At 52.9% G+C, this 24,732-nt stretch overlaps 1 protein-coding gene across 1 annotated transcript in view; it reads right to left on the reverse strand.

Annotated features, from left to right (window-relative positions):
- Positions 1-369: 369 nt before the first annotated feature.
- Positions 370-24,732, reverse strand: part of ASAP3 (ArfGAP with SH3 domain, ankyrin repeat and PH domain 3) — a 41,812-nt gene continuing 17,449 nt past the window's right edge. Inside the window, 26 exon segments of the mRNA XM_054571466.1 lie at positions 370-444; positions 1,364-1,420; positions 1,423-1,456; positions 2,047-2,272; positions 3,101-3,296; positions 3,428-3,535; positions 3,626-3,693; positions 4,283-4,398; positions 4,558-4,643; positions 5,558-5,735; positions 5,968-6,062; positions 6,282-6,415; positions 6,498-6,688; positions 6,798-6,846; positions 7,966-8,053; positions 8,399-8,468; positions 9,614-9,723; positions 9,887-9,973; positions 10,155-10,230; positions 10,664-10,749; positions 10,979-11,090; positions 11,341-11,499; positions 17,139-17,188; positions 18,230-18,304; positions 20,761-20,906; positions 21,002-21,074. Coding sequence (XP_054427441.1) covers positions 370-444; positions 1,364-1,420; positions 1,423-1,456; positions 2,047-2,272; positions 3,101-3,296; positions 3,428-3,535; positions 3,626-3,693; positions 4,283-4,398; positions 4,558-4,643; positions 5,558-5,735; positions 5,968-6,062; positions 6,282-6,415; positions 6,498-6,688; positions 6,798-6,846; positions 7,966-8,053; positions 8,399-8,468; positions 9,614-9,723; positions 9,887-9,973; positions 10,155-10,230; positions 10,664-10,749; positions 10,979-11,090; positions 11,341-11,499; positions 17,139-17,188; positions 18,230-18,304; positions 20,761-20,906; positions 21,002-21,074 — 2,745 coding nt within the window.

Genomic DNA, 24,732 nt, shown 5'->3' on the forward strand with positions numbered 1-24,732 from the left:
TGGGAAGCCCCCAGACTGAAGGATGAAACGGAGTCTTGGTCTGATGGGCGGCTGAGGGCCTGCAAGTGAAGCTAGCTCAGGAGCACTCAGATCCAGCCAAAGGGCTCCCTGCACCGGCGGGGTGGGGGTTGGGGGGGAAGGTTAATAAGATAGAGGGGAAAGAACCACCATCAGCCCTAACACAGTGTCCTTGGCAGGGGCATGGGCCCGTGGCAGGGAGGAAGGCCAGCTGCAGAGGCACAGGGACAGAGAGAGCAAGACCCAAAGAGATGAACACCTCGGCTCCCCAGTCTTATGGGCTCAAGTCCTGGCTCTGATCGTCAGGGTCCAGCAAGATGGTGGTTCAAGCGTGCAAGGGCCAGCAAGGAGCTAGTCTTGCAAAAGCTGCACAGAACTTGCCGGGAGAACCCCAGTTCTTAAGCCCTCTCCTTCCGTGAAGCCAACCTGAGGAGAGAAGGATGAAAATTGGCATTTTCTAAGCACTTATTATATACCAGCTGTTTATCTCACTCAGTTTCACACTGTCCTATTGTGATGAACTTATATCATAATATGGGGGTAGGTAATAAAAGTATTCCCATTTTACAATGAAGCTGAGGCTTGAAGAAGTGAAGCCACTCGCCCAAGTCTCCTCACTCTAAGGCTAGGGATCTTATTATCATACATGCTTCAACAACAGGCATCCGCTAAACGCTGGGTGATGGATACCTGGCTGGGGACCCAGATTTGTGTTTAGTGCCTGACTTTGATGGACCGAGAATGACAGTTCCCGAGAGGCCCAGCTCCTGCCCTTGCCTTCCACCACTCCTAACACAGACCACCAACGCCACCCCTGAGGAATTCCCAGGGGAACGAGCAACAGAGGTGTCCTTCCCAATGCTGACTGTCCCTGGCCACTCCCAGGTTCCTCAACTACGCAGATGCACATCCTCTCTGCCCGGGAGCTGGCAGGCTCAGCAGACTGCAGGAGCCCCTTGTACAAGGGGAGAGTGCAGGCAAACCGAGGGCTGGTCCACAGCCACCCTAGTCCTGCCTCAGCTGCAAGGGAAGCGATTCCTTCTAGCTGAGCAGCCAGCCCAGCTGATGCAGCTTTGCTCATCCTCTCCTGGGGAGCGCCAGAGCTTGGGCTCATCATCTCTGCCCTCCCTCAAGGCCTAGGCTCTCCCTTGCTTCACTCCGCCCGGGCTGGAGCAGGGGAAGAGGGGCACCAGGACAAGAGATGACCAGCTCTGGCTGCCTCGGCCCAGATGCACCCCAATCGTGGGGAGGGGTCTCCCACCCTAATACAGCCCCTCTTGACCAACTCCGCCTCCCAGGCATTCCGTCCTCTCCCCTCAAACCGCAGTCCTGAGCTCCTACCTACTGGCATGCTCCTTCTGGGTAGGGGCTGCCTGGCTGAGGGGCAGTCTTCCAGATTCTGGCGCCCCCGCGCCGGTAGGAGCGCGTGCTCTCGGAGCTGGAAAGCAGGGAAAAGCCCATGGGACCCCGATGCCCACAGAGCTCCCCCGCCCTCAGAGCAGAGAGAAAGGGCTCAGGTGTAGAACAAGGCTGGGGGGCTTAGGGCGGGTGGGGAGAGTCCACAAGTCCCCCCGGCTGGGTCTGTCACAGGCCCCAGAGGCCAGGAACTGACCTCTGGAGAGCTCTGGAAATTTCCCCATGTCTACTCCCCAAACTCCAAAATGAAAGGGTTTATAAGGAAGAGAGGACTGGATCCGGGGTTGAAGGTGGGGACAGAGTGAGGACTCCACTGACAGTCCCTAGAACAAGCCACACAGATGGGATTAAGTCTTCTCTACTCCAGCTTCAGCTTTCAGGGTGCCAGGTTGTTAGTCAACACTCCAGGCCAGACTCGGGAGCATGTGTGTAAGGGGGAAAGCGGTCCAACCACCCTCCATTTATGGTCTAGTATTTCTGTATTAGTTCCAGGCCTCAGAGCTGGAAGGTATCCCAGTCTTCAGGCAGACAAAGCTTGGAGGTGGGGAACTGAAAGGATGCTCAGAGAGGTCAGGACACTCGCCCAGGCTGCACAGCGGGGTTCTCACCGACCTGAACCTGACTGGGGGATACGTCTCTGCAGGGGTGGTTCCAGATGTCAGGCTGGGGCGGGAGGTGCTCGGCGGATCCAAGAGGCCCTCTTCAGAGCTGGGTGGGGTTTGGTTGGCACCGCCAAGTTCCACAGGGCTTGTAAGGCTGGAGGAGGAGGACGCTGGACTGCCCTGGCTCTCAGGGGCCCCAGGAGGCTCTGAGCTCAGGCTGGGGCCTTCGGAATGATCTGGAATCAGAAATGATAAAGCTTGTCTTTATCTCTTATTTTGCTCAATTTCAAAGTGGTCTTTGGCCTCTAGGCTCTGCCCATTCCCCACGCCCCATCTACCCCTCCAGCTCTCTCCTTCAAGTCTTCCCCAAAGCGCCACAGTCTTATCCACCCACGACATCCATTTTCAACAGCCAGGGCAACAGAGATACACTGTTTGGCTTCTGCTTACACATTCTCCTCAGACTGGGCTCTCCTGCTCATCCCTTAGGCTCAGCTCAGAGGCTGTCCCCACCACCAGGAAGCCTTCCCTAACCACCCTCCAGTCCCAACAGGACACACTCTCTCTCTCCCCTGAAATCCAAGAACAAGCCAGTTCATTCATTCATTCAGCACATAGTTCTTGAGAACAGCCAGGCAGCCAGGCATGGTGCCAGGGGCTGGAGAAACAGTAGTCAACAGGACACTCCACGTTCCTGAACCCTTGGGATTCACATCCCTTGCACTGTGCCTTCCCCTGTATTCCAGTTTTTGTCTCCCACACTTGACCATGTCTCAGGAGCCCCCAAAGGCCTCAGGACAAAGTGGATGCTCAAAGAATGCTTCTCTCTTTTTATTGAAGTGAAGCATTGACAAATTGGGAGTAAAACAGACCTGGGTTTGAATCCCACACAAGGGACTTATGTAAGTTACTTAACACCTCTGTTCCTGTACTTGTAAAGGGGGAGATGATAACCCCAGCCTGTCAGGTGATTGTGAGGATGATACGGACTAACACATGTACCTGTGCTCAGGAGGCCCTCAATGAGTGGCACAATGAGCATTTTTCTGGGAAGCCAACCATACCTCCGCTGGTATGTCCTGCGCGGCCTTGGACCATGGTCCGAGAAGGGTTTTTGACTGGTAAGGGTGGGGGACAGTCCTCACTCTGGCTCTGAGGGGAAGCTAATCCCAGGCTGGTGATGGCCTCGTAGGTCTTGTTGCTGATGTCCATCCTCCCGCTGGTGCAGTGGGCCTGGGCCGGGGCCTTCAGCGGGCAGCACTGCTGGGGCAGGGGTATGGGTGGGGGCGCAGCCTGCGTCCTCCAGTTCAGCCCCCACCCCCAACGCCAGGCCCAATCAGGTTCTTTCCTTCTACAGTCTAGAAGCCTGAGAGGCAGGGATGCGGACCCACCTTCTCTTCCTCATCCTCCTCACTGTCAGAGCCAGGCTCTGTAGAAATCCCCCAGGAGTAGTCCACATGCAGAGGGAAGACGAGGGTCCCAGCCTGGGCCTGTTCCAGCTGCCAAAAACAAAGCCTTGACCGTTCAGAGGGTCAGGGCTCAGAGGAGAGAGCAAAAGGGTCAGGGAACCCCGCCTTCCCTGGACTCACCAGCTCCACGCACTCCTTGTGCTGCTTCTTCTTGGCTATGTCCAGGGCTGTTTCTCCATCCTCGTTCACTGTGAGGGGTAAAGGCAGGAGTCATAGTGAGGGTCAAAGGCACATTAGAGCTGAGAGGTTAAGATGAGCTCTGGGATCAAACTGTCTGGGTTCAAGTCCTGGCTGTGCTTCTTCCTGGCTGTGTGACCTTGGGCCTTAAGTTTCTCATCTATAAAATAAGTATGATGCTTGTAACTACCTGACCGGGTTGTTGTGAAAATTGAATGAATGAATATGTATAGAGCACTTGGCAGATTACCAGGCGCATGTTAAACAGTAAATGGTAGCTATTATAATCACTATAATTCAGGTTCAGCTCATGTTTATTTGGTTAGGTACTTTCAGAAAAAATATTTTATTTTACCCTCTTAGCAGGCCTATTAGGTCAGTGGTATTATTCCCATTTTACAGAGCAGGAAGCTAAGGTTCAAGAGCTGAATGGCAAACCCCACAGTCACACAGGCGGGCAGAAGCAAGCCAGCACTAGAACCTCAGTCTGACTGAGAAGTGCGTGCTCGTGACCAGCGCTCTGTCTGGACGAAAGGCTGGGCGCCCCACGCAAGGGGCAGCGAGGGGTGGGAGTCTGACAGAGGAGGCGCTGGGCCCCACCTGTGCCCACGGAAGCTCTTCCTTTCAGCAGCAGCTTGAGGCAGTCGGGTTGGTTGTAGAGCGCAGCGTAGTGCAGAGCACTGTTCCCATCAGCAGCTGTGGCATCCAGGTGACCGCTGGGGAGGGGCGGCCGGAGAGGAAGGGAGGGGGAAGGAGAGATGAGGGGTCAAGGTTGGGGTAAAAGGAGGCAGAGGAGAGGAGGGAGGAAGAGTGGGAGAAGAGCCAGGCAAGGGGTCGGCGGGAGAACACGGCCGGACAGGCAGGGAGGGTCTCACCCGTTCTGAATGATGAAATCCACCAGGGGCAGGGAGGCCTGGGTGGCGACTCTGACAGCCAAGTGCAGGGCGAGCTCTGCAGGTGCCTGCATACAAGTCCACACCTCTGAGTTTCCCCCAGTTCACCTGCCCCCAGCCCAGTATGACCCGCTTGAACCCTTGCTGCTCCTGGCACCTCCAGACAAGAAGCTGCCAGAGCCCCTGTGAGATGAGACTGAATGGAAAGACCTCATATTTGAGAGGAGGGTGAAAAGCCACTCCCTCATCTCTTCCGTCAATGGCTCTGGCTCCTCTTGGCCCCAGCGGGAGATGTTTCCTAAACTTGGTTCTGGCCCTGGGCTCCTCTCTCTACCACCCAGCACCTCAGCGAACGAACCTCATGCCTCAGCTGTCTCCCACATAGGCTGTTCCAGGTCCTCACCTCTCCTTCACACTGCGCTGCCCCCTGGGCAGCCCCCAAAGAGAGCGGACGGCTCAAAGGCACGCCATCCCATCGTGACGTCCAGTCAGTCAGCAATGCCTGTTGATTTTACCTTTCAAATGTCTCTCATTTTCTCCCCATCCCTATTCACATAAAGTTTGTTACAGGCAAAGCCATACAACGGCCTTCCCTGCTCCAATCTGACCCACCTTTATCCACTGTTAAGAGTATTCGAGAAAAAAAAGATACTAAAAATTTATTGCACACATATTGTGCACCAGGCCCTCTACATACATGACTTAATTCTCACTTCAACGCTGTGGGCGCTACCATAAACCTGTCTTACAGACGAGAAAAGATGCAGGGACCTTAGGTAACCTGGATCGCACAGCCAGGAAAAGACAGATTCTGGCTCAGGTCTGCTCGAATGAACTTGTGTTCTTTCCCATTTACTCCTCTGATGGGTGGGGTTTCAGCAGATGGCAGAGGTGGGCAGAGGGGAGTAATAGCTGGACCCAGGGGGCTGGGGAGTATGTGAGTGTGGGTGGGCTGTAAGCGGTTCTTGAAGGGGGTTCTCACCTGCCCATCAGGCCCTGGCAGCAGCTGTCCGAAGTCCTGCCCATTAGCGAAGGCCTCCAGTACAGACAGGAGGTCCCGGTTACAAATGGCCATCCAGAGTCTCTGAGGCTCGGGTGTGGACCGCCGGGCAAACCTGTGTTCCACATACTTGGCCACGATATAGTCCCTGCGGGCACTCCTGCCAAAGACAACCACAGGATCTCAGAGCAAAAGCAGTTTCCACCCGGCTGGCTCCTGGCGCCATTCCACAGGGGATAACGGACCGCCTTTTCCTCAGAATCTGTCCTGGACTCTTACAGATCTGAGGCTCCCCTCTCCCCAGACTTCTGGTCCAAAACGTTTCTGGGACCTCGGGAGCTGGAGGGGCAGGATCCCCAGCCTGGGCGCCCTCCATCTGAGAATCCCCTTACATGTCACTGTCAGCTGAGGGTTTAGGGCCCCCGTGTGAGGGCAGCTGGGCCTCCATGACCTCATTGAAGCGCGTGTTTCCCATGTTCAAGGCCAGCTGGAGTCAGAGAAAACACAGGGTGGTTAAAACAGCGCCCCCTGGAGGACGAGCCCCTAGAGGTACCCCCTCCGCCACTGTCCCCCTTTTCTGGCAGGTCGGGATCCTGCCTCACCTCAGCCACCAAGCCACCCACAAGCTCTGGCTGAGTCGTCTGCCCAAAACCGCCTCCTGACCAAGCCACGCCCCAAAATTCCTCTGTCCCAGTTCCACTCTCACCAACAACTCCGAGGGGCACAGCAGGTCCAGGGTGAGGGACTGCATGCGCGAGAATCGCACGCCCAGCTCGCGGTGGACACCAGAGCACTGGATGCAGGTGAGCACGCCCAGGTTGGTGCTGAGCCACGTGGGGTCTGCAAGGGAGGGCAGCTCGTTCCTGGAGGTGGGGGCCCGTCCCCTCCCGCTCCGCCGCCCTCCTCCAAGTCCCCGACGGACCTGCAGCCCCGCAGTCGCAGCACTGGCTGTTCCCGGGCCTGTTCTTCACCTCCGCGATGAGGAGCTTGGTGAGGTCCTGGAGCTCCCCGTCCAGCCCAGCGCCCCCCCAGGGCCCCGGAATGCCGCTGGGCTCCCCGAGGAAGGCACTGCTCAGAGCCTCGTCCTTGCTGTTCTGCAGCACTGACACCCACCTGCGGAGAATGTGTGGGGGGAGGGGTGTGGGGAAGGTACTGGGCTCTGGGTCCTGCCCCTCAGGCTCCCAGGCTCCCACTCCCAGGCTGGCGGTGGGGGAGCACTCACGCCTCACACTCGTGTTCGTCCTCCGCCTGGAAGTGGTACGTCCTGTTGTCTGTGGGAAGAAGGGGAGATGTCTGGCCCACAGAAGTGCCCCTGGCCTTCCCTGAGCCCAGGGAGCCCGCACCCAAACCTCTGGATCCAGACGGAGCCCTAGTCCCTGTGGGCCCAGGCACAGCCAAGCTAGGTGTGGGCTGGTAATGGCAGTGGCCAGCAGAGGGGGACAGTGTCTCAGAAGTCACCTACAAACACCTTCAAAGTAGGATCACAGCAAGGCTCTCTGTGCAGCCGGGGATGCAGGGTCAGAGGAGGTCTTCTAGGGCACAGGACCCCACCCAGCTCAGAGGTAGTGTCTCTTCTGAACCCACTGCCACCGCCCCACCTGGCCCCACAGCCCTTATTCGGTCTCCCTGCTCCTCATCTTGTCCCCGCGCCCAACCTCTACCAGCTGCCAGATGGTGGTAGCCCAAGGTTCTGCTCTAACCGCACCTCTTCCCTGCTCCAAGACCCGCCTTGGCTCCCTACTACCAGGAAATAAGGTCCACACCTTTCAGAGGCATTCCTAGGCCTCATCTCCTACTACTCCTGGGTGAACCCTGCACTCTGGCCAAACTGGCCAGACCTACGCTCCTGTTTTTATGCCTGTCCTCATGCCAATCCTGTCTCCTTAAATGCCCTCCCCAAACTCTACCTCCTGTGTCCTTCGAAGCTAACGTCAAATGCTGCCTCCTCCAAGCAGCCTTTCCTGATTCCCCACAGCAGGGCAGGCCTCCCCCTCTTTAAACTGTGACAGTGCTGTGTCTGTCTGCACCTCTCTTCTGGACGCTGCCTCTCCTGGGTCTCTCGTCACAGGCCTGCCAAGCGGGCTCCCTAAGGACGAGACGCAGGCCTTTCTCCGCCTGCACCTGCCCTGGAAAGGCCTGGCACCAAAGGCTCCGAAGGATGAAAAGTGAACATTCTGAAGTAATAATACTTCCGAAAGCCAAATCATCCAAATGCATTCAAATATGCTTTACTGAATGTCCAGGGCCTAAGGAGTCCTCTGCCCGCACAGCAGCTGTTTGGTAAACAAGTGTGGGGTTGGACACAGGCCTCCAGTCACTGCCTCTTGGTTGCTGACATGTGTCTTAGAGAAGCCTTGGGCTGTTGTGAGAAGCAGGCAGGGACTACTCACGAGTCACCAGGTCAAAGCACTTTTTCTCCTCGGGGTTTGGCCTCACTTGGCAGGTCAACAGGGTCAGCTTCACTGGCGGCCGGTTTATCTGTGGGAAGTTGAGGGTGGAGGATGTTTGTGCTACCCTCTGGGCCTCTCAAACTCTTAAGTCCTCTATTTCTCAATCTGTTCAATGGTCATAGCCCAGTTCCAATTTAATGTCTCCCCTCTCCCAGCACCTCAAGGTGGTGGAGTGTGGGCCAAGATGAGGCTGGGGGCTTTGGGTCCCAGCTTTCCCTCCACAGGGGGTCTCCAGCAACCTGGATCCAGGTTTGGGGGTTGGTCTTAGAGGAGAGGGCTTGACACGTGCCTGCTCAGAACACCAGGAGGATAAAGGACCTTTGGTGCTCCGAGACCCCCACCCCTCCGAGACCCCCACCCCTCCAAGCCTCACCATGCTGTGTGAGATGGTCAGGCAGCCATACTTGACTCCACACTTCCTTTTCTGCCAGACTCTTCGAATTCTAGGGCCCAGAGGGATAGAGAGACAGTGACCCAAGGCTTACACCTAATTCCCTGTATCAGAAGAGTCCTGGACCAGATCCCAGCCCCGCCAAAGGATCTCCAGCCACTCCTCTTCATCCCTCCTGTCTCCTGACTCTGAGGCTCCTCCCTTTCTGGAGCTCCCTTCTGAAGAAGATGCAGCTGTGCCCATAAGAAGCTCCCAGACTGATGGGAGAAACAGCTTCACTCTCTGGAGTCCTCTAAAAGGGACCGCGTGACCTTGACTCTCTGAGAGCTTCTAATCTGACGGAGGAGACACAGCTCCCAACCTCAGGGAGCTCCTTATCTGAGTGGAGGAACAGGCGCTTGACCACAAGAGATAATTATGGTTAAAGACAAAGCAAGGTAAATATTAAGACCCCAAATACAATGAGCAAATCCATGCTCCAAAGCTACTTAACACTTCTGTAAATATTAATTGATTTAAGTTATTCTTCCCTGATAAAAAAAAACTGATTAGAAAGTAGAAACAGCCCTGGCTGGTGTGGCTCAGTGGATTGAGTGCTGGCCTGCGAACCAAAAGGCTGCTGGTTCGATTCCCAGTCAAGGGCACATGTCTGGGTTGCGGGCCAGGTCCACGGTTGGGGGCATGCGGGAGGAAACCTATTGATGTATCTCTGGCACATCGATGTTTCTCTCCCTCTCTTTCTCCCTTCCTTCCCCTTTCTCTAAAAATAAATAAAGCCTTTAAAAAAAAAAGAAAGTAGAAACATGAACGCATCCCATAGCGCCTTTGCATTTCACAGGCTCCCCCCCCCCGCCCCCACCCCACCAGGGAGCAAGGCACAGGTGACGCTTTCATTTCCAGGCATGTTCAGTACATTGTAGAGGTTAAGAGTGGGGGCGTGGAGACTGTCTAGGGCATAATAAGTGCTCAAAAAGTGTTAGCTGCTGCTGTTGTTCTTCAAGTTAAGAACAACCAGTGACTTTTAGAAGTTCACTGCCCAGGACTGTGATGATTTTGCATTGCCACAGGGCAGAGTCCTGGAACCCTCAGGGTTTTACCCAGATGATAAGAATAGTCCTTTTGGTCAGCAACTCCAGCCCTGACATTCACTGTCTGTGTGGCTTTGGGCAAGTTACTTAAGCTCTCCAAGTCACTTACCCATCACTTTTCTTGTATAGAAAGCCCACCTTCTCCGTCCCAAACTGCTTGTTGCCTTGGTGCTGGTGGATGCTGTAGCCACCTCCTGAGTTCTTCCGGCTCATATTCTCCTGTTTCTCAGACATGCAAAGGTGACCTCAGGTTAGAAAGAGCCCCATTCTGCAGGGATCTCCCGCAAGGAGACTTAGGGTGAAAAGTCTTGCTTCTCTCCCCAGCCCCTGCATGGTGTGCCCTGGGGGAAAGCATTCCTTCTGGGAGGGATCAGGGGCTGACCTCTCTGTTCTCAAGCTGCAGCATCCCTCGGAGGGAGTCCCGGAGCTGGGTCAGCTTCTGTAGCTCCTCCTCCTGGGCTTGACGCAGCTATGGGACAGAGGACAGGACCCCATCATCAGCCGCCAGACGTGCCAGATGCAGAGCCCAGAACCAGAGCAGCAGGGCAGGGGCCTCACTCTCTGGGCCGGGGCCAGCTCTTCCACGCCCACAGATTCTTCCGGAAGAACAGGGGGCTTGACCACGTGCCAAAGGGTGAGGCCCGACTTACTGCATGAACTGAGGCTGCCAGCTTCTCGATGAAGGGGGACAGGCTCTGAGCAGCCTTCCAGCCATCTTGGAAAAAGCTAAGAGGTGCGAGGCCAACAAAGGGACCAGAGAGAAATGAAAATGAAAGAGAAAGCATGAAGTATGGGACAGGTGCTCTAAGGATCACCGGGCAGTATAGTCTGATGGTCAAGAACGGGCACTCTGGTGTCTGGGCCCAGATCCCACTTACTGGGTGTGTGACCTTGGTAAACCTGAGCCTCAGTTTTCTCTTCTGTAAAATGGGGATAATAAGAGTACCCACTCACAGAGGGGTTAGGGGATTGAGTGAGATCAAGTCACACACGGAAAGTGCTCAATAAAGGGCTGTAAAAAACATTACCAACAAGGTACAGACATATTGAGTCCCTGAGGGTCTGCCAGACCCTGGGCATGGGCCTTGTTCTGTGTTGCCTGCTGGGTTAAGGGACGAGGAGCTTGGGGATAGGGCTGGGGACATGGGAAGAAACCTACTTGTGCTGGGCGTGGAAGAACTTGATGAGGCTCTGCAGGAAGTCGGGGCCTTGCTTCATCTGGCTCTCCCCAGCTTTGAGCAGATACTGCGGGGCGGGTAGGGCAAGACGGGCCATGTGAGCAGAAACCCAGTCCCCGGAACTAGGGGTCGTAGTCCCCTTCCCAGACTAATTCTTGGCCATGACTGAAGCTTGGTGACATCCCAAGGGCCATCTGACCAGGACCTGAGCTGAGCCTGGGACTGGGCCCCCGGACGTTCAGGAGAAGCAGACAGGAAGGCAAACCCACCCGCCCCTCCCCAGGAGCAGCCGTTACCTCACACATGTGCAGCTGGAAGACGCGCCGCTCTCTGTGTGTGTCCTGGGCCACCTCCCCAGGGTTCCCTCCTGTCACCCTGGCCCGGTCCCTCTCCTTCTCCAGCCTGGCCCTAGGCCCCAAGGAAAGAGAGGTCTGAATGTCTCTCGCCGACCCCCTTCACACCTCACCATCCCTACATCCTCCTGTCTGCCGCGGGCACAGGAGGGTGAGGGGCCTCCAGTGTGCCCCCTGTGTGGTCGGGCTGGGGTACACAGTGAAAAAGGCAGATTCAGGGAACCCACAGGCTCAAGGGGGGAAAAGTCATGGATCGAATCACAGCCTTGAGGAGAGCAGTGGGAGAGAAAAATAGGGCACTCAACCTTTTCCAGCTGCCCAGGAATTGATGTTTGAGCTGGGATCTGAAGTCTGAGAAGTTGTCTTGGAGGAATCTAGGGCTGGGTAGGAGGATCAGAGCATGTGACGGCCGGAGGCAGGAGGGATCAGGAGGCCAGATGGAGAGGGAGGTGGTTCCTGGTGAGCTAAAGAGGGGCCAGACCATGCAGGGCCTAATTCAGACCCTGTCAAGGTTCTTGGTCTTTATCCCAAGAGCAATGGGAATGACTTGAGGGTTTTATGCAGGGAGGCGATGCACTCAGATAAGGGCCAGGGGGGAGTCGGGGTGACTGACCACTTCCATCTGCTTTTACTGAAAGGGATTTAGTACCATGTGGGTTAGAAGACCACTAAGTACCTTCATTCTTCTGAGCTGTGGAGCTTCCCATTTAAAGCTTAGAAAACCTTTGTTCTTTGTAAGTGAAGACAGAAAGTGCTTCCTATCCTAGTAAATGAAAGTAACCTGGGCCTTCTCCCTGCAGATCTCAAAGGTTGGCAGTTTTTCTCTTTGGAGCAGGGTGGAACTGTGTGTACGTGGTTTCCTGGAAACCCCACACCCCTCAGACCACCCACTCCCAGCCAGGAGAGTCCTTCCATATCAGAGTCTGGGCACAAGTGATCATGAATCCTGTAGAAAGGAGACATCTCACTTAACAGTTCTACTCCCACGTGGGTGCCAGGCCTGAGCAGAACAGACAGATGTAGGATATACTACGAGTTGCACTACTTTTCCTCTTTGAGCCTCAGTCTTCTAATCTGGAAAATGGGGACCCTTATCTATACCCAGATGAGATAAAGTATGCAAAAGCCTCAGCATATAGAAGATAGAATAGCTATTATTACTACAGGCCCCTCTAGGCCTCTGTTTCCTACCTGTAAGCTGAAGAAGCAGTGGCCTAGAATGGTCCCCCTGGCACTAAAGCTCCAGGCCTTACTGAGGTCCAACCTCTGGGATCGTGTTTACAGGCAGAATCTGCACCTAGAGCAGTGCCTCAACCTTGAAACCGAAGACATTTTGACCACACAGTTTGGTGTGGGGGCTGTCCTGTGGATGTAAGATGCTTAGCAGCATCCATGACCTCCACCCGCTAGATGCCAATCTCCCCAGTTGTGACAACCAGGAATGTCTCCTGGGAGTGAGGGCAGAGGTGCCATATCACCCTTGGGTGAGACCCCCTGCTTTAGAGTGGGGTTCTGCAGGCTTTTTAATTTTATTTAAATTTTCTCATAAGTGGTTATTTTCATTCCAAGTGGGAGTTTGTGGCAGGGTGGAGTTGGGGGGTGAGTACCAGCTCTGGAAAACGGGCCTGAGGATCGAGGCAGATGCTTCTTTTTGGATCTGAAGGTGAGCAGGAGAGAGGGAGGCAACGGCCGGGCCTGCAGAGCCTCAGCAGCGATGAGCCTGGCAGCTTGCTAAGCAGGGGGCAGACTAAGCGCTGGGAGGGGGGCGGGGGGCGGGGGCTCTCCCAAGTACACATTGTTCCCGTTTCTCTCAGTGGTAAAAAACTGAAAAATAAGTTAAATGTCTAGCAATAGGAAGTGGTTAAATCAATTATGCTATTTCCACATTAGGAATATTATGCAGCTCTTAAAAAGGACGAGGAGGCTCTCTATATACTGTGGCATGGAAAAGTGTCTGCTCCAGAGGCAACGGACAGAAAGGAAGTCTCAATATAATACAGTGGCTAGAAATGTGGATTCTGGATCTGAATGGCAGCTCCCTCACTTGCTTAACCTTTATGAATCTTCCCAAGCTGCAGTTTCCCCATTTCAAAAATAAGACTAACACTGCCTAATTATCCTATGATGTGATTACATGGGAAACATTTAGTATCATTCCTGGCACACAGTAAGCCCTCAATAAATGGCAGGATTATGATGATGCTAATGACTCTAATGATTATAATAACTATCAGTGATTCCTTTAGATAATTTTTTTAGTATAGGGTACTTATTTATTTATTCAGTATTTTAAATACAGGGTTCAGTGGAGATTAAAGGACACAACTAGTTAGCTCAGAATGAAGATAAGCTGTAAAGTACCATTCATGACTTGGTGAATTACCATAGCTCTGTCCCTCAGCCTCAGCTCTGGGAATTTACAGAGATTCACCCTGCAAAGTCTGACATAGCCACCTGAAATGACCTGAGACACCTCCAACTAACAGCTGGGGAGTGTTTTTACCCCATCAACCCCTAACCCATAAAATAGCAACTCCCTTTCCCTTCCTGTCCTCAAAGGATCACCAACATTTATAAACATTTCATATGATAGGAAGGTTTTTCTTTCCTTTGAATGGACTGGCAGCAGCAGGAATGAAATGAAATGGTGAGTAAGAAGTGATGGAATGCTCGTTACTCAGAAGACTGAGGTAACTGGAGAGGGGGTGACAGGAGCCACGTTGAGGAGACGGGGAACAGGCATTCTCTGGGGCAGGGAGGAGGTCAGGGAGTCGGGAGAGGGGCGAGGAAAGGAATCCAAACGGATCACGCACCCGCCAGCCTGACCTCGACACAGCTCTCCTGTGATGCTTCTTCCGACCACCCTTCCCTCCACCCAAACAAAACTGCCTGCCTTTTCTACCACCTCTGGCCCAGTACTGTCATTAGGGCGCCATCACTGTGTGACCCATCAAAAAAGACACTGTGACTATCACCGTCTGGGGGAACCAGGCAGGGAAGGAGGGATGGAGCAAGTCTGAGCCCAGTATTGGTTACCAGAGCCGGACCCAGGGCTCTAGCACTAGACGGATCTGGGTTCAAATCCTGCTCTACCACTTAACAGCTGTATGACTTGACCAAGCGTCTTACCATCTCAGCCTCCTCATCTGTAAAATGGGGCTACTGATTGAGCGCTTAAAAATAATAATTAGTAACAATAGCAGCTAATACTTATACTTAAGAGCTGCCTTTGTACCAGATACTGTGATGAGTCCTTTACATCTGTTACCAGATTTAGTCCCTTTAGCAAGGAAAGATGCTGTTGCTATCCCCAATTGATAGATAAGCAGGGAGGGGAAAAAACCACCACAATCCCCGCCTTAGTGGGTCCCCCTGGTTTATAAGCAAAAAGAGAGGTGGCTCAATAAGTAACAAAAGCACAAAGTGACAGCGCCATAATGCCGGTACCAGCACAGAGGTCAGGAACTATTTTACAGATGACGAAGCCGAGGCCCGGACAAGGGAAGCGACTGCCCGCGATCCCAAGCTGGCCAGGGGACGTGCTGGGAGCAGCAGTCTGGGTTCCTGCCTCTCAGCCCCTTGCTGTGTTATTCTGGGCCCAACTGTGGCTCAGAAAGATGGCCACTAAGTATTTGCGGAACTGCAGTGCCGGGTGCTTTCTATGCACCGCACTTATTTCACCCCCGTGTCAACCCTGCGAGGTATCGCTGGCTCCATTTTGCAGATGAGGAAACAGACCCGCAGGTGGGACAGCCTTAGATAAACCTGGCTCTTGCACAGGGCCTGGGATGCCTTTCTTAGCAGCCCCAGGTGGAGAGGCAAACCTTCCTCCTCCTCAGTAGTAAAAAATGAAAAATAAGTAAAATATGAAAAACCCAGGGAAGAGACTCCTGGTGGCATCAGACACATGCTGTTGGCGCCCTGTCAGCTGCCACCCAGACTGGTTTGGTAAGAATGAGGTGGAATTACTCATCGACTCCTGGCTCATCAATATCTAGCTGTACCTGGGGCGCTCAGAAAAAGAAATGTACACAGACATCTGTGCCAGGACAGGTAGCTCAACCTATGTAACACGCATGTCAGGAGCCAGGCCATGTAGCATGGCAGGAAGAACACTGGACTAAGAAGCTTTGGGTTCTATTGATAACTCCCTAAATAACCTCGGCCAAAACCCTTTCCCCATCAATTACACGGAACCTTTTCTTTAAATGAAACCTCATAGGCAAGTTCAATATATAAACCTGGTAAAAGCAGAACTGGTTGGGGAAGGTCAGCAGGGTAGGGTTTATTCTTCCCATTTGGTAGGTGAAGTCCTGAAAGGCCAAGGCCTTATTCAAGGTATCTAAAGAAGGTCATGTAACCCACATCAAAATATAAAGAGAAAGCCTGTGTGTCCACACCCCTCTCTAGGCCTCTAATGAGGGCAGCTGGCCACGCCCATCACGGCTCCCACGCCCATCACCGCAGGATCTACACCCACAGCTGGCGTGTGGAGGGAGATGCTGGTGGAGGGAGAAGTCGTAGCCTTCGTTCAGGCTCAGGGAGGCCCCCATGGCTCTGGGAGCTGGAGGAACAATAAAGCTCCAGGATCTACTTCTTGGAATTGAACCTACAGAAATAATTATGGCTGACAGCAAAGGTTTAGTTCCAAGGATGCTTCCCTGGTGATAGGGGTGAAATACACTGTGGGTTATGCAGATGTTGGCACACATTGCATCATGCAAGTGATGTATAAGAATATGTAATGATGTAGGCAGATGGTCACGATGCATTTTTTTCTCTCTTTAAGTTCTGTATATGCCCTGACCGGGGATTGAACCTGCAACCCTGGCATATCTGGATAATGTTCTAACCAACTGAGTTACCCAGCCAGGGACACAAAGCATTTTTAAGTACGAAAAAGATTACAAAACAGTATGATTATTATGATGTCAGTTTTGTAAAAATCTTCCTTTATATACAGAAAAACAGCTAGAAAGATGTTAATACTTTAACCTTGGAAATTAAGGGTTTTCCTCTAGTTTTTGGTAGTTCCTCCTTCTCCCACTCTTTTTATTTTTTTATTTTAATTTATTTTTTCAAATACATTTTTCTCTGCCTACCCCCCACCACTTTCCCTTGCCCCCTCCCTTCTTCCCTCCCTCAGCTCTTTTTAAGTGATAAAATTACTGTGCTACCCATACAGTGTAAAAAAAAATTCAAACAACAGAGAAGTACTAGATACTCCCCACATGACCCTAATCCTCTCCTGAGCATAATTAAACTTTTTTCTTCTTTTTCTTCATGTTTTCTAAGTTATTCACAATGAGCATATATAGCATATATAGCAAAATGCAAGAGAAAAAATTTTACACAAGAAGAACAAACAGTGCTCTGAGGTACGGTAAGCCTGGCTGGGCCCTGGCAGAGGGCTGGGCTAGGACCTGTACAGATTCCAGAAGACAGAGCCCGAGGCGTCTCCACTCAGAGGGAGTTGGTCTCTGGGTGCCCGAGGCTCCTTCTGTCCCCATGATGTCATCGGTGGTGCACACAAGAGGCCAGGGTATGACATCAACTCCCCTTCCTCCTCTACATCCAGCTAAATGTTATAGATGCCATCTGGTGTGTTGCAGAAAGAGGATCAAGGAACATGAGCCCGAGCTCTGCCTCTGCCTAGCTGTGTGGCCTTGGGAAAGTGACTTAAACTCTCTAAGCCCCCAATTCCTTCTCTGTTAACTGGGACACTAATGTCTCCCTTGCAGGGCTGGGTGATTGTGAAGGTTAAATGACTAGCATATAGAAGTGTTCAGTAAATGGTAGCTCCTGTCTCTGCCACATCTGGTGCCACTGAGCATGTGATCTCTGCTAGCAGCATTCTGAAGTCTCTTCACAATAGCTCCCCTTTGGTGGTCTTGTGGTCCAGCCCCCAGACTCCTGTTAGTCCTGCTCATAAACCACTACCACCACGACAACCCCCACCCCCATAAATGCCTCCAGAGAGCTAGATGTCACGTGCTTTTGGGTAACATATCCTGGCAGCATCTGGGTTCTTCCCGAATCCAGCCTCCTGCTGCAACATAAACGTCACTCTCCTGGATGAAGCGCCCTGTCCGCAACCACTTACATTTTGGCTTCAAAGTCCTTCCACGCCTTCTCTAGCTGTTTTTTGGAATCCTGTGGTTTAAAAAGAACAATTAGCCCAAAGGGGCACTTGGGGTGTGGAATCAACAGTACATTTTGCTACCGTTAGGGGAACCCTGCACCTAATCTCTTCCCACAGTTGCCAAGAATCAGTTGGGTTTGGTGGGCCCAGGCCCAGGATGTGGGGAGATTTTGGGGGGTCTGCCCTGAACTCTCTCTCAAAAGATGGAGATTACCATGAGGATGAGGATGGGGGGGATGAAGTTCAGAGCCCCCTTGTCCAACTTTATCCCTCCATTTTCTCCTGTCTGGTCCTAGATCATCCTCTCAATAAGAAGGGCATAGGTAGAAGAACCTAAGCACAGAGAGGCTAAGAAGTCTACCCAAAGCCACACAGCAAGCCAGGGTGACCCGACTGATCCCTGGCCTAGTTTGCCTGGGCCAGGCTGCTCACACCCTCAGAACTGCCCCAACTTCTGAGTGCCCCAGTCAGCCAGGGGAAAAAGCTGCCCATCTGGTTTGGGTGGTTCCCAATCTGGTGTCTAGCCTAGGGTCAGGAGGGAAGCCTCTGGGGGGAGGGCAGCTCCTCCCCTGGGTCTTCTGGGGCAGCCTCTCCAGGTAGATTATTGTCACCTTCTCTGAGCTCCTGTCTGCCTCTAGCCAGGAGCTGCCAGATGCAGAGAGCAGCCAAGCAGGAAGCCGGGAGCCTGGATCCCACGCTGGCTCCCTCTCAGACGGACTGTAAACTTTAAGCAGGTTGCCAAACACCCAAACTCCCTGGACCTTGATTTACTCAACTGGGGATGATAGTACCTACAGAACCCACTTCACAGGGTTGTAGGAATTCCATGAGCTACCCCACATAGGGCCCTGGCAGACAGCAGGGCAGCCATCCGAGGCTGACCCCAGAGCCAAGGCCTCCTGTCCTTCCGAGGTCAGTAATACAGGGTCAGTACTTCCACCGTGACAGCCTTGCTTGTCTTCCCCTAAGATCTCCTGCCCGCTCCTGTCCTGCTCCATGCCACCACCTCTGGGTATCCTCCACCCCAGCCCCAGCGCCACATTGAAACTCACCTGTCGCCCGTCTCTCAGTTGCCCCTTCAACAGGCTGTCCAGTGGGAAAGAGACAATGTTGTTCAAGTTCTGAACCTGGAAAAAGCAGATGCCCCCATAGCACACCTTGGGTGACCATCTGTCCAGCCCCAAGGGGCTCAAGTACAAAGAAGCAGCGTGAGGCAAAGGACATCGCTGGGGGTCAAGGAAGCAGGGGAGAGAAAGGCGAGGAGGTAGGGGGTGGAAAGGGATGGCGGAGTTAGCCTCCCATAGAAGCTGTTAGGCCTGCCCTGCCCTAACCCAGCCTCTCAGCAGCTCACCGTCCCCGGAACATCCATGATCAGCTCCATATCTGCTCTTTTGCCAGGAGCCTCCTCCCGCCCCTGTCTGACTCTCTGAAGTCCTCCTGTTGTGCCCACCTGTGGTTTTTGTCTCACTAGTTCCTTGTCTCCCCTTGAATGTGGGGAACCCTTTCCCTGTGGTCACGTGGGGTGAACACAGGAGTCAGAACCAGAAAGTACCCATCTTTGGGCCACAGTGGTTGGATCAGGAAGAGGCACACAACCCAAGCCAGCCAATCAGATCCTTTCTGGGACTTGTCTGTGCAAGTCATGGGAGAAAGGCTTCAGGTAGTATATGAACCTGGGCCGGCGGTGCCACCTTGCCCACCGAGCAGAGACAGAGGAAAATAAGAGAAAGGAGGAGCCTAAAACCAGCTGCACTCCGGACTTTCCATCGCAGGGGCCAACGAATTCCCCTTTTAAAAATTAACCTAGTTTGGTTTGAGTTTCTGTCATTTGGCAACCTCAAACGGCCGGTCTAATATTTCAGCCCACCTTTCAAGGTACAGCCCAGGTCTCCCCTCCTCCAGGGGGCCTTCCTGACCGCTCCGGCCCGTGGCCTACGCCGACCTCCCCTTTTCTGAGTTCATGTCACGCTGCTGGTGTTGCTTGATATCATCCCACATCTCCGTTCCTGTCCTTCCCACTACACTGTGGCTCCCTCAGGCAGGGGCTGACTCTGTCCTGTGTCGCCAGCCCTTGGCACAATGCCTACTATAGAGTGGACCCTCAGCAAACACCAGCTTGGGTGACACAGGGAAAGAGCCATAGAGACAAGGGAGGTCACGAATTCAGCGGGACTCGAACACTGTGAGGGGCGTGTACGTGTGGGCCAGTGTGCGAGGCGCTGCTACACGGAGACGTAACGACAGACGGCAATATGAACTAACGCTCACCGGGCGCTTACTCTGGAGTGGGCACTCAACCTGTGTGGCCCTCGTTACGGCTCAGTGAGGCGGGTACCATTACTGTCCCAGTTTTACAGATGAGAGACCGGGGGCCCAGGCAGACTGAGTGGCTCACCCAGGGTCACCCACCTAGTGAGCCCCAGAGCGGGGATCCGAGACCCCAGTCTAAGTCTAAGGTCCAGGTACTTAACCACGGAGCAAATTGCTTCTTCGAGATGATGTGGCCCTGCCAGCCTTGGAGGACCCTGGTGGGCCTTGAGCCACCAGAGCTGAGAGGCAGTCTAAGGAAGCCTGGAGAGAGAGGGGCTTTCCTGGGAAGGGGTACAGCCAGGCTGGTGCCCAGACGCTGGGGCCAGGCAACCAGGGTTCAAATCCAGCTGTCTGACCTCAGGAAAGTTGCTTAGCCTTGTGTCCCAGTTTCCTAGCCTGTGAAGTGGGGACAACAGTAAAACCAACCCCACTGAGCTGTGCTCCACGATTCAAGTAGTTAACACGTAAGGTACTGAGACCAGGCCTTCACGCTGGGAAGAGCTTGTATCCCAGGTGGCCTCGAGGCAGGAACTCAAGGACAGGACAGGAGGCAGTCTCAGAAGGAGCCTGAGGCCGCTGGGCCCTGTGCAGAGCAGAGAGGCTTGTTGAGACAAGGCAGGTTCTAGGCTTTGAGGATGAAGCAGATGTGGTTGGGAAAACAGAGGACAAAGAAGGTTGAGGAGAGGTTGTGGCATAAAAACAGGAACCCCAGCCAGGGCTGGTGTAGCTCAGTGGATTGAGTGCTGACCTGCGAACCAAAGGGTCACTGGTTCGATTCCCAGTCAGGGCACATGCCTGGATACCACACATTGATGTTTCTCTCCCTCTCTTTCTCCCTCCTTTCCCCTCTGTCTAAAAATAAATAAATGAAATCTTTAAAAAAAACAAAAACGAAAAAAGGACCCCAGAATCTGCCCTCTCATCTCCCCAACCTCCTCCAGGGAGCCCTCCCTCCCTTGTGTGGGGTTCTTCATCTCTGTTGAGACCCCCTCTGCTCCTGCTTCCACAGAAGACAAAGAGGAAGACAGAGAGGGAAGAAGGAAGGAGACAAAGAGGGAAGGCAGGGGTGAGAAGTCAGAGAGGAAGAATACAAAGGTAGGTCAGAACTAGAAAGGGACCTGAGGTCATGGGTCAGAGGTCAAGAGAGACTAGAGGTCAATGACAACCTGGGAGAAGGGTAGAAACAAACCCTTTCATAGCCAGGTTCTTAATCCCACTAGATTTACCCTGAGACTGGGCTAGAGGCCGGTTAAGAATGACTCAGGGGCCTCACCAGGTTCTTGAAGAGTGCGGCCACCTCGCGGGTGAACACGGCCAAGTTCAGGAAGCCAGTGGACAGCTCATGACTGTTTTGGGACAGGTGACTATTGCCTAAGGATTCCACGGCCTCTCGGTACTGCTCCTCGTTCTCCACATGGCCTGTGGAGATAGGGAAGGGAGCTCAGAGTTCGTTCCAGGCTAGGGCTGGGGAAGGGGCTGCCTGGCCGGGCCGCGCATCAAGAAGGCTCACTCACCAAGGCCAGAGCTGTGGATCGCCCGCACAGCCTTCTTTATTCTCTGCAGGATGGCCTGGTCTCCCTCCAGGATCTGGAAGCAAACGCGGACAGGAGTTCAGGGATGCCCAGCTGGCAGGGGTGCCTGACTCCACAATCCCACCCTCCACACACACAGACAGAGGTCCCTCTATAGGGCTCCCCTGCACCCTCCGCCAAACAGCAACAGACCCTGCAGGAAACCACAGACCAGCCACGCCACTCCAGAAGGACCACACGCTTGTCCCCAGGTCCAACGCAGGCTGACTAACCCTAGCAATTCTGAGGCATGGGTGTTGTGGGACATGCCAGACCTGGCTTGGATCTCAGCTCTGGCACTACCGGGTGTGTCAACCTAGACAAAGCTGTTAACTTCTCTGAGCCCTGGATGCTCTGACTGCAAAATAGGGATGGCACTGTGGACTCAAGGAGTTGCTGAGGGAATAAACAACTTCATGAATATGTACAAAATGCCTAGCAAAAGACCAGGGAGAGAACATGGACCTCTTTATATTCTTGAAAGACAGAGGTGGGGGAAATCTCATTCTGCAAATCCCAGGCTCAATAAGCAGCCATGTGAGGACGAGGGGGCAGAGGCGGGATTCCATGGGTGGGCAGTGGGATCAGAGGGCACGTCCTCGACACCCCACCGAAACGGATTGGTGGGACACATCGGGCAGCCTCAAAGTGCAGGGGCTGCAGGACAAACAGCAGGCCGGGGCAGGCCAGGTGTGATGGCGAGAAGCAGGCCTCCCATGCCTGGGGGCTCACCCCATATGGAAACTGCCCCTCTTCCAGTGGGGTGTAGAAGTTGCCAATCTCATGAAACCCTTATGAAATACATAGTTAAGTTGGAACGTCAGGGCAGCAAAGGGCCCACAGAGCCACAGATGAGGCATGTGAGGCCACGAGAGGGGAGGGCCGTGCCCAGAGCCAAGCAGTGCGCAGGCGGCATAGCTGCGCTTCCAGGGGCGGCCCAGGACAGTGCTCCATCCACGGCCCCGCCCGACCCCAGCCCCACCTGTTTTGTCCAGTAACTAAAATGGGATCAGAGTTTCCTCTCCAAAGAGTTGCTACACCATGACAAGAGTTAGCAAACACATTGGAATGGTATCTCCAAAGATTCTAAACAATGCTCAGAGAAGGACATGCACAGGGCAGAAATTTAGAGGCAACGGGGAGTGTTCTCAGAAGCCTGGGGCGTGTGGGAAGCCCCTGGAGGGAGGGGGTCAGGTCTGGAAGCCCAGCTCCACTGCCCAGATGCTGTGTGGCCTTGGGCAAGTTGCCGATTGTCTCTGAGCTTCCTGATCAGCTACTGTAAAAGAGGGAAAAGAATGCCTACCTCTCAGGGTTGTAATGAAGATTATTTTGTATGAGATGATGCACATAAAGGGTTTACATGGCGCTAAATGGAGTGTGTCCTCATTGAAAAGTACCTATGATCACTATCAGCAGCTGCTGCTGCTGATAAAAAGGTCCATCAAATTCTGGGATTCTTTTCTTATATAGATTAGAAACCTGATGTTTTCCTTTTTGAGCATGAACTTGAGATACTTTCATGTTTGGAACCCAGGGAGGCCCATCACAGGGCTGAAGAAAGAAAGTCAAGGACTTAGGGAGACTGGGGAGACGGGGCCATTACTGAATCAGCTAAAGAACTAAGACACTTCTTCCTGGAGAGACAAAGACAAGAAGAGAGGACACGGACATCTCTATAGTTCCCAAAGACGTGTCCGCGAAAGTCCTTGATTCCCACCTTGAAACTTGAAAAGGGAAAGCTAGGAGGTGATTAACTTAAGGAGCTGTGACTTTACTCCAAAAGTCAGTATGAACAAATTCCAAAGAGACTTAGGAAACTCCCTAGAAGGTAGATCTGTGTGCCTAGCATACAGAAAGTGCTCGAAATTATTCACCTCAATGAACAGTAGTTTGCAAAGTCCTGGGACACTGACCTGGGAGGCCTACTATGTCCATGCTCTAGGTATCTTTTGGGGAGTCTTCCCATCCCATGACGCCCATTCTCTGAAAACTGCCTTCCTCCCCTCTGGAGGTGAACCCTTGCTGCCTTGTTTGTTCTAGCCAGAGTCCACTGGACCAAGGTGGACACGTGCCCTAAGGTGAGCCAATCAGACTCTATCTCCAAGGAATTTAGAACTGGGCTCTGAGAGGCTAATTGATTGGAAGTGTTTGAAGCTGGGACATCCTGCCCACCATGTGCCAAAAAAAAAAAGAACAAAGCAGGTATGTAGAAAGAAGCATGAGACCCATTCTGCCACAGAGAAACAGAAGGAAAGAGCTGCCCTGGTTTCTGGGAACTTTCCAGCTCCTGTTATATCGGGTATTCTCTCACTTGTAGCTGAACCTAGCTCTAAGTGGTATAGACAGGTAAGCCCCTCTAATCACTCACAAACTGTCCCTGGATGGCCTTGGCAGACATATAGCAGGAAACAGCCTCTCACAAAGATACTGTTCCTGTCCCTACTGCTCTTAACGATCAAGGTTCTCACAGCTACTCATTCATTCAACAAGTTATTGAGCGCCTGCTGTGTATTCAAACCCTGTGTTAATGACACAACCTCAGCTCTCAGAACATCACCATCTAAGATGAGAATGAGCCAAGTAAGCAGATACTTGTAAAGCAATGTAATTAGGGCTGCGACGTTGGATGGACAAGGTACCTGGGAGCCCAGGGGAAGCAGAACCATGCCTGCTTAGGAAGAGCAGGGGGGAAGGTTTCCCTGAAGGTATAATGCTCAACTCTAGGGTGCGACAGGAAGAAAAGAAACTAAGAGACTGACTGCACTGTGAGGCAGTGCGGGAAGCACTGGGTATAAAGGTAGGATTGCTAGAGGAGGGAGGCTTGCTCTGGGAAGAATGGGCAAGGAGGTTAACATAGTTTGCTTGTTCGTTTGTTCGTTCGTTCATTCATTCATTCATTCATCCATTCCAGCAAACACCTATGGATGCCTTTTTCAGCCAAGCATGGCCCCTTCCTTCAAGAGGCCTGCAGACATATAAAGACACAAGTGCTTGAAGGGGGCACAAGAGGGGAGAATTTTAATCACCGCTTTCTCAAGAAAGTATCTGAAAATCATTCACATTGGGGTAAAAATGATAATACCCATCCTCTATGATACAATGGGCAAATATTTAAGCTAAATAACAACAGTCTTAAGGAGGAAATTCTGATCATAGCCTGGGGGTGGGAAGGTATCTGCGGAAAGGCACAGAGGTGTCCCTCAGTGATGAGTCACAAGCTGAGATGCTATCCCTGGTCTCCCCCAAGACGCTCTCCCTGGGAGATACTAGCTCAGCCACTTCTCCAAACCTCCTCTTCTTTAAAATGGGAGAAAAATAATATGACTTGGGGGAAAAATCCATTTTCCACTTAACTCACAGAGTTACTGTAAGAGTTACATGAGATCGCAGACATGTGCCAACGCTTCAGGCATTTGGAAAAAATGAGTATGGTTCTTACTGTGGTTTGTGTTCTGCCTCTGTGTGAGATCGACCCTTGTTTCCCATGTCTGAGCCTGGATAGCTCAGGGGGAAAAAGATCAGGTCTGGAATTAGGTGGCTCCATTTAATCCCCAATAGTCAGTCATTCTCAAAGTGGGGTCCCTGAACCAGCAGCATCACCATCACCTCAGAACATGTTAGAAATGCAAAACCTCTGGCTAAATCAGAAAATCTGGGGTGGGGCTCATCGATTT

The sequence above is a fragment of the Pteronotus mesoamericanus genome, unplaced genomic scaffold (assembly GCF_021234165.1).
Source record: "Pteronotus mesoamericanus isolate MK-2021 breed Mesoamerican mustached bat unplaced genomic scaffold, CSHL_Meso_final contig_221, whole genome shotgun sequence".
NCBI classification, from domain to species: domain Eukaryota; kingdom Metazoa; phylum Chordata; class Mammalia; order Chiroptera; family Mormoopidae; genus Pteronotus; species Pteronotus mesoamericanus.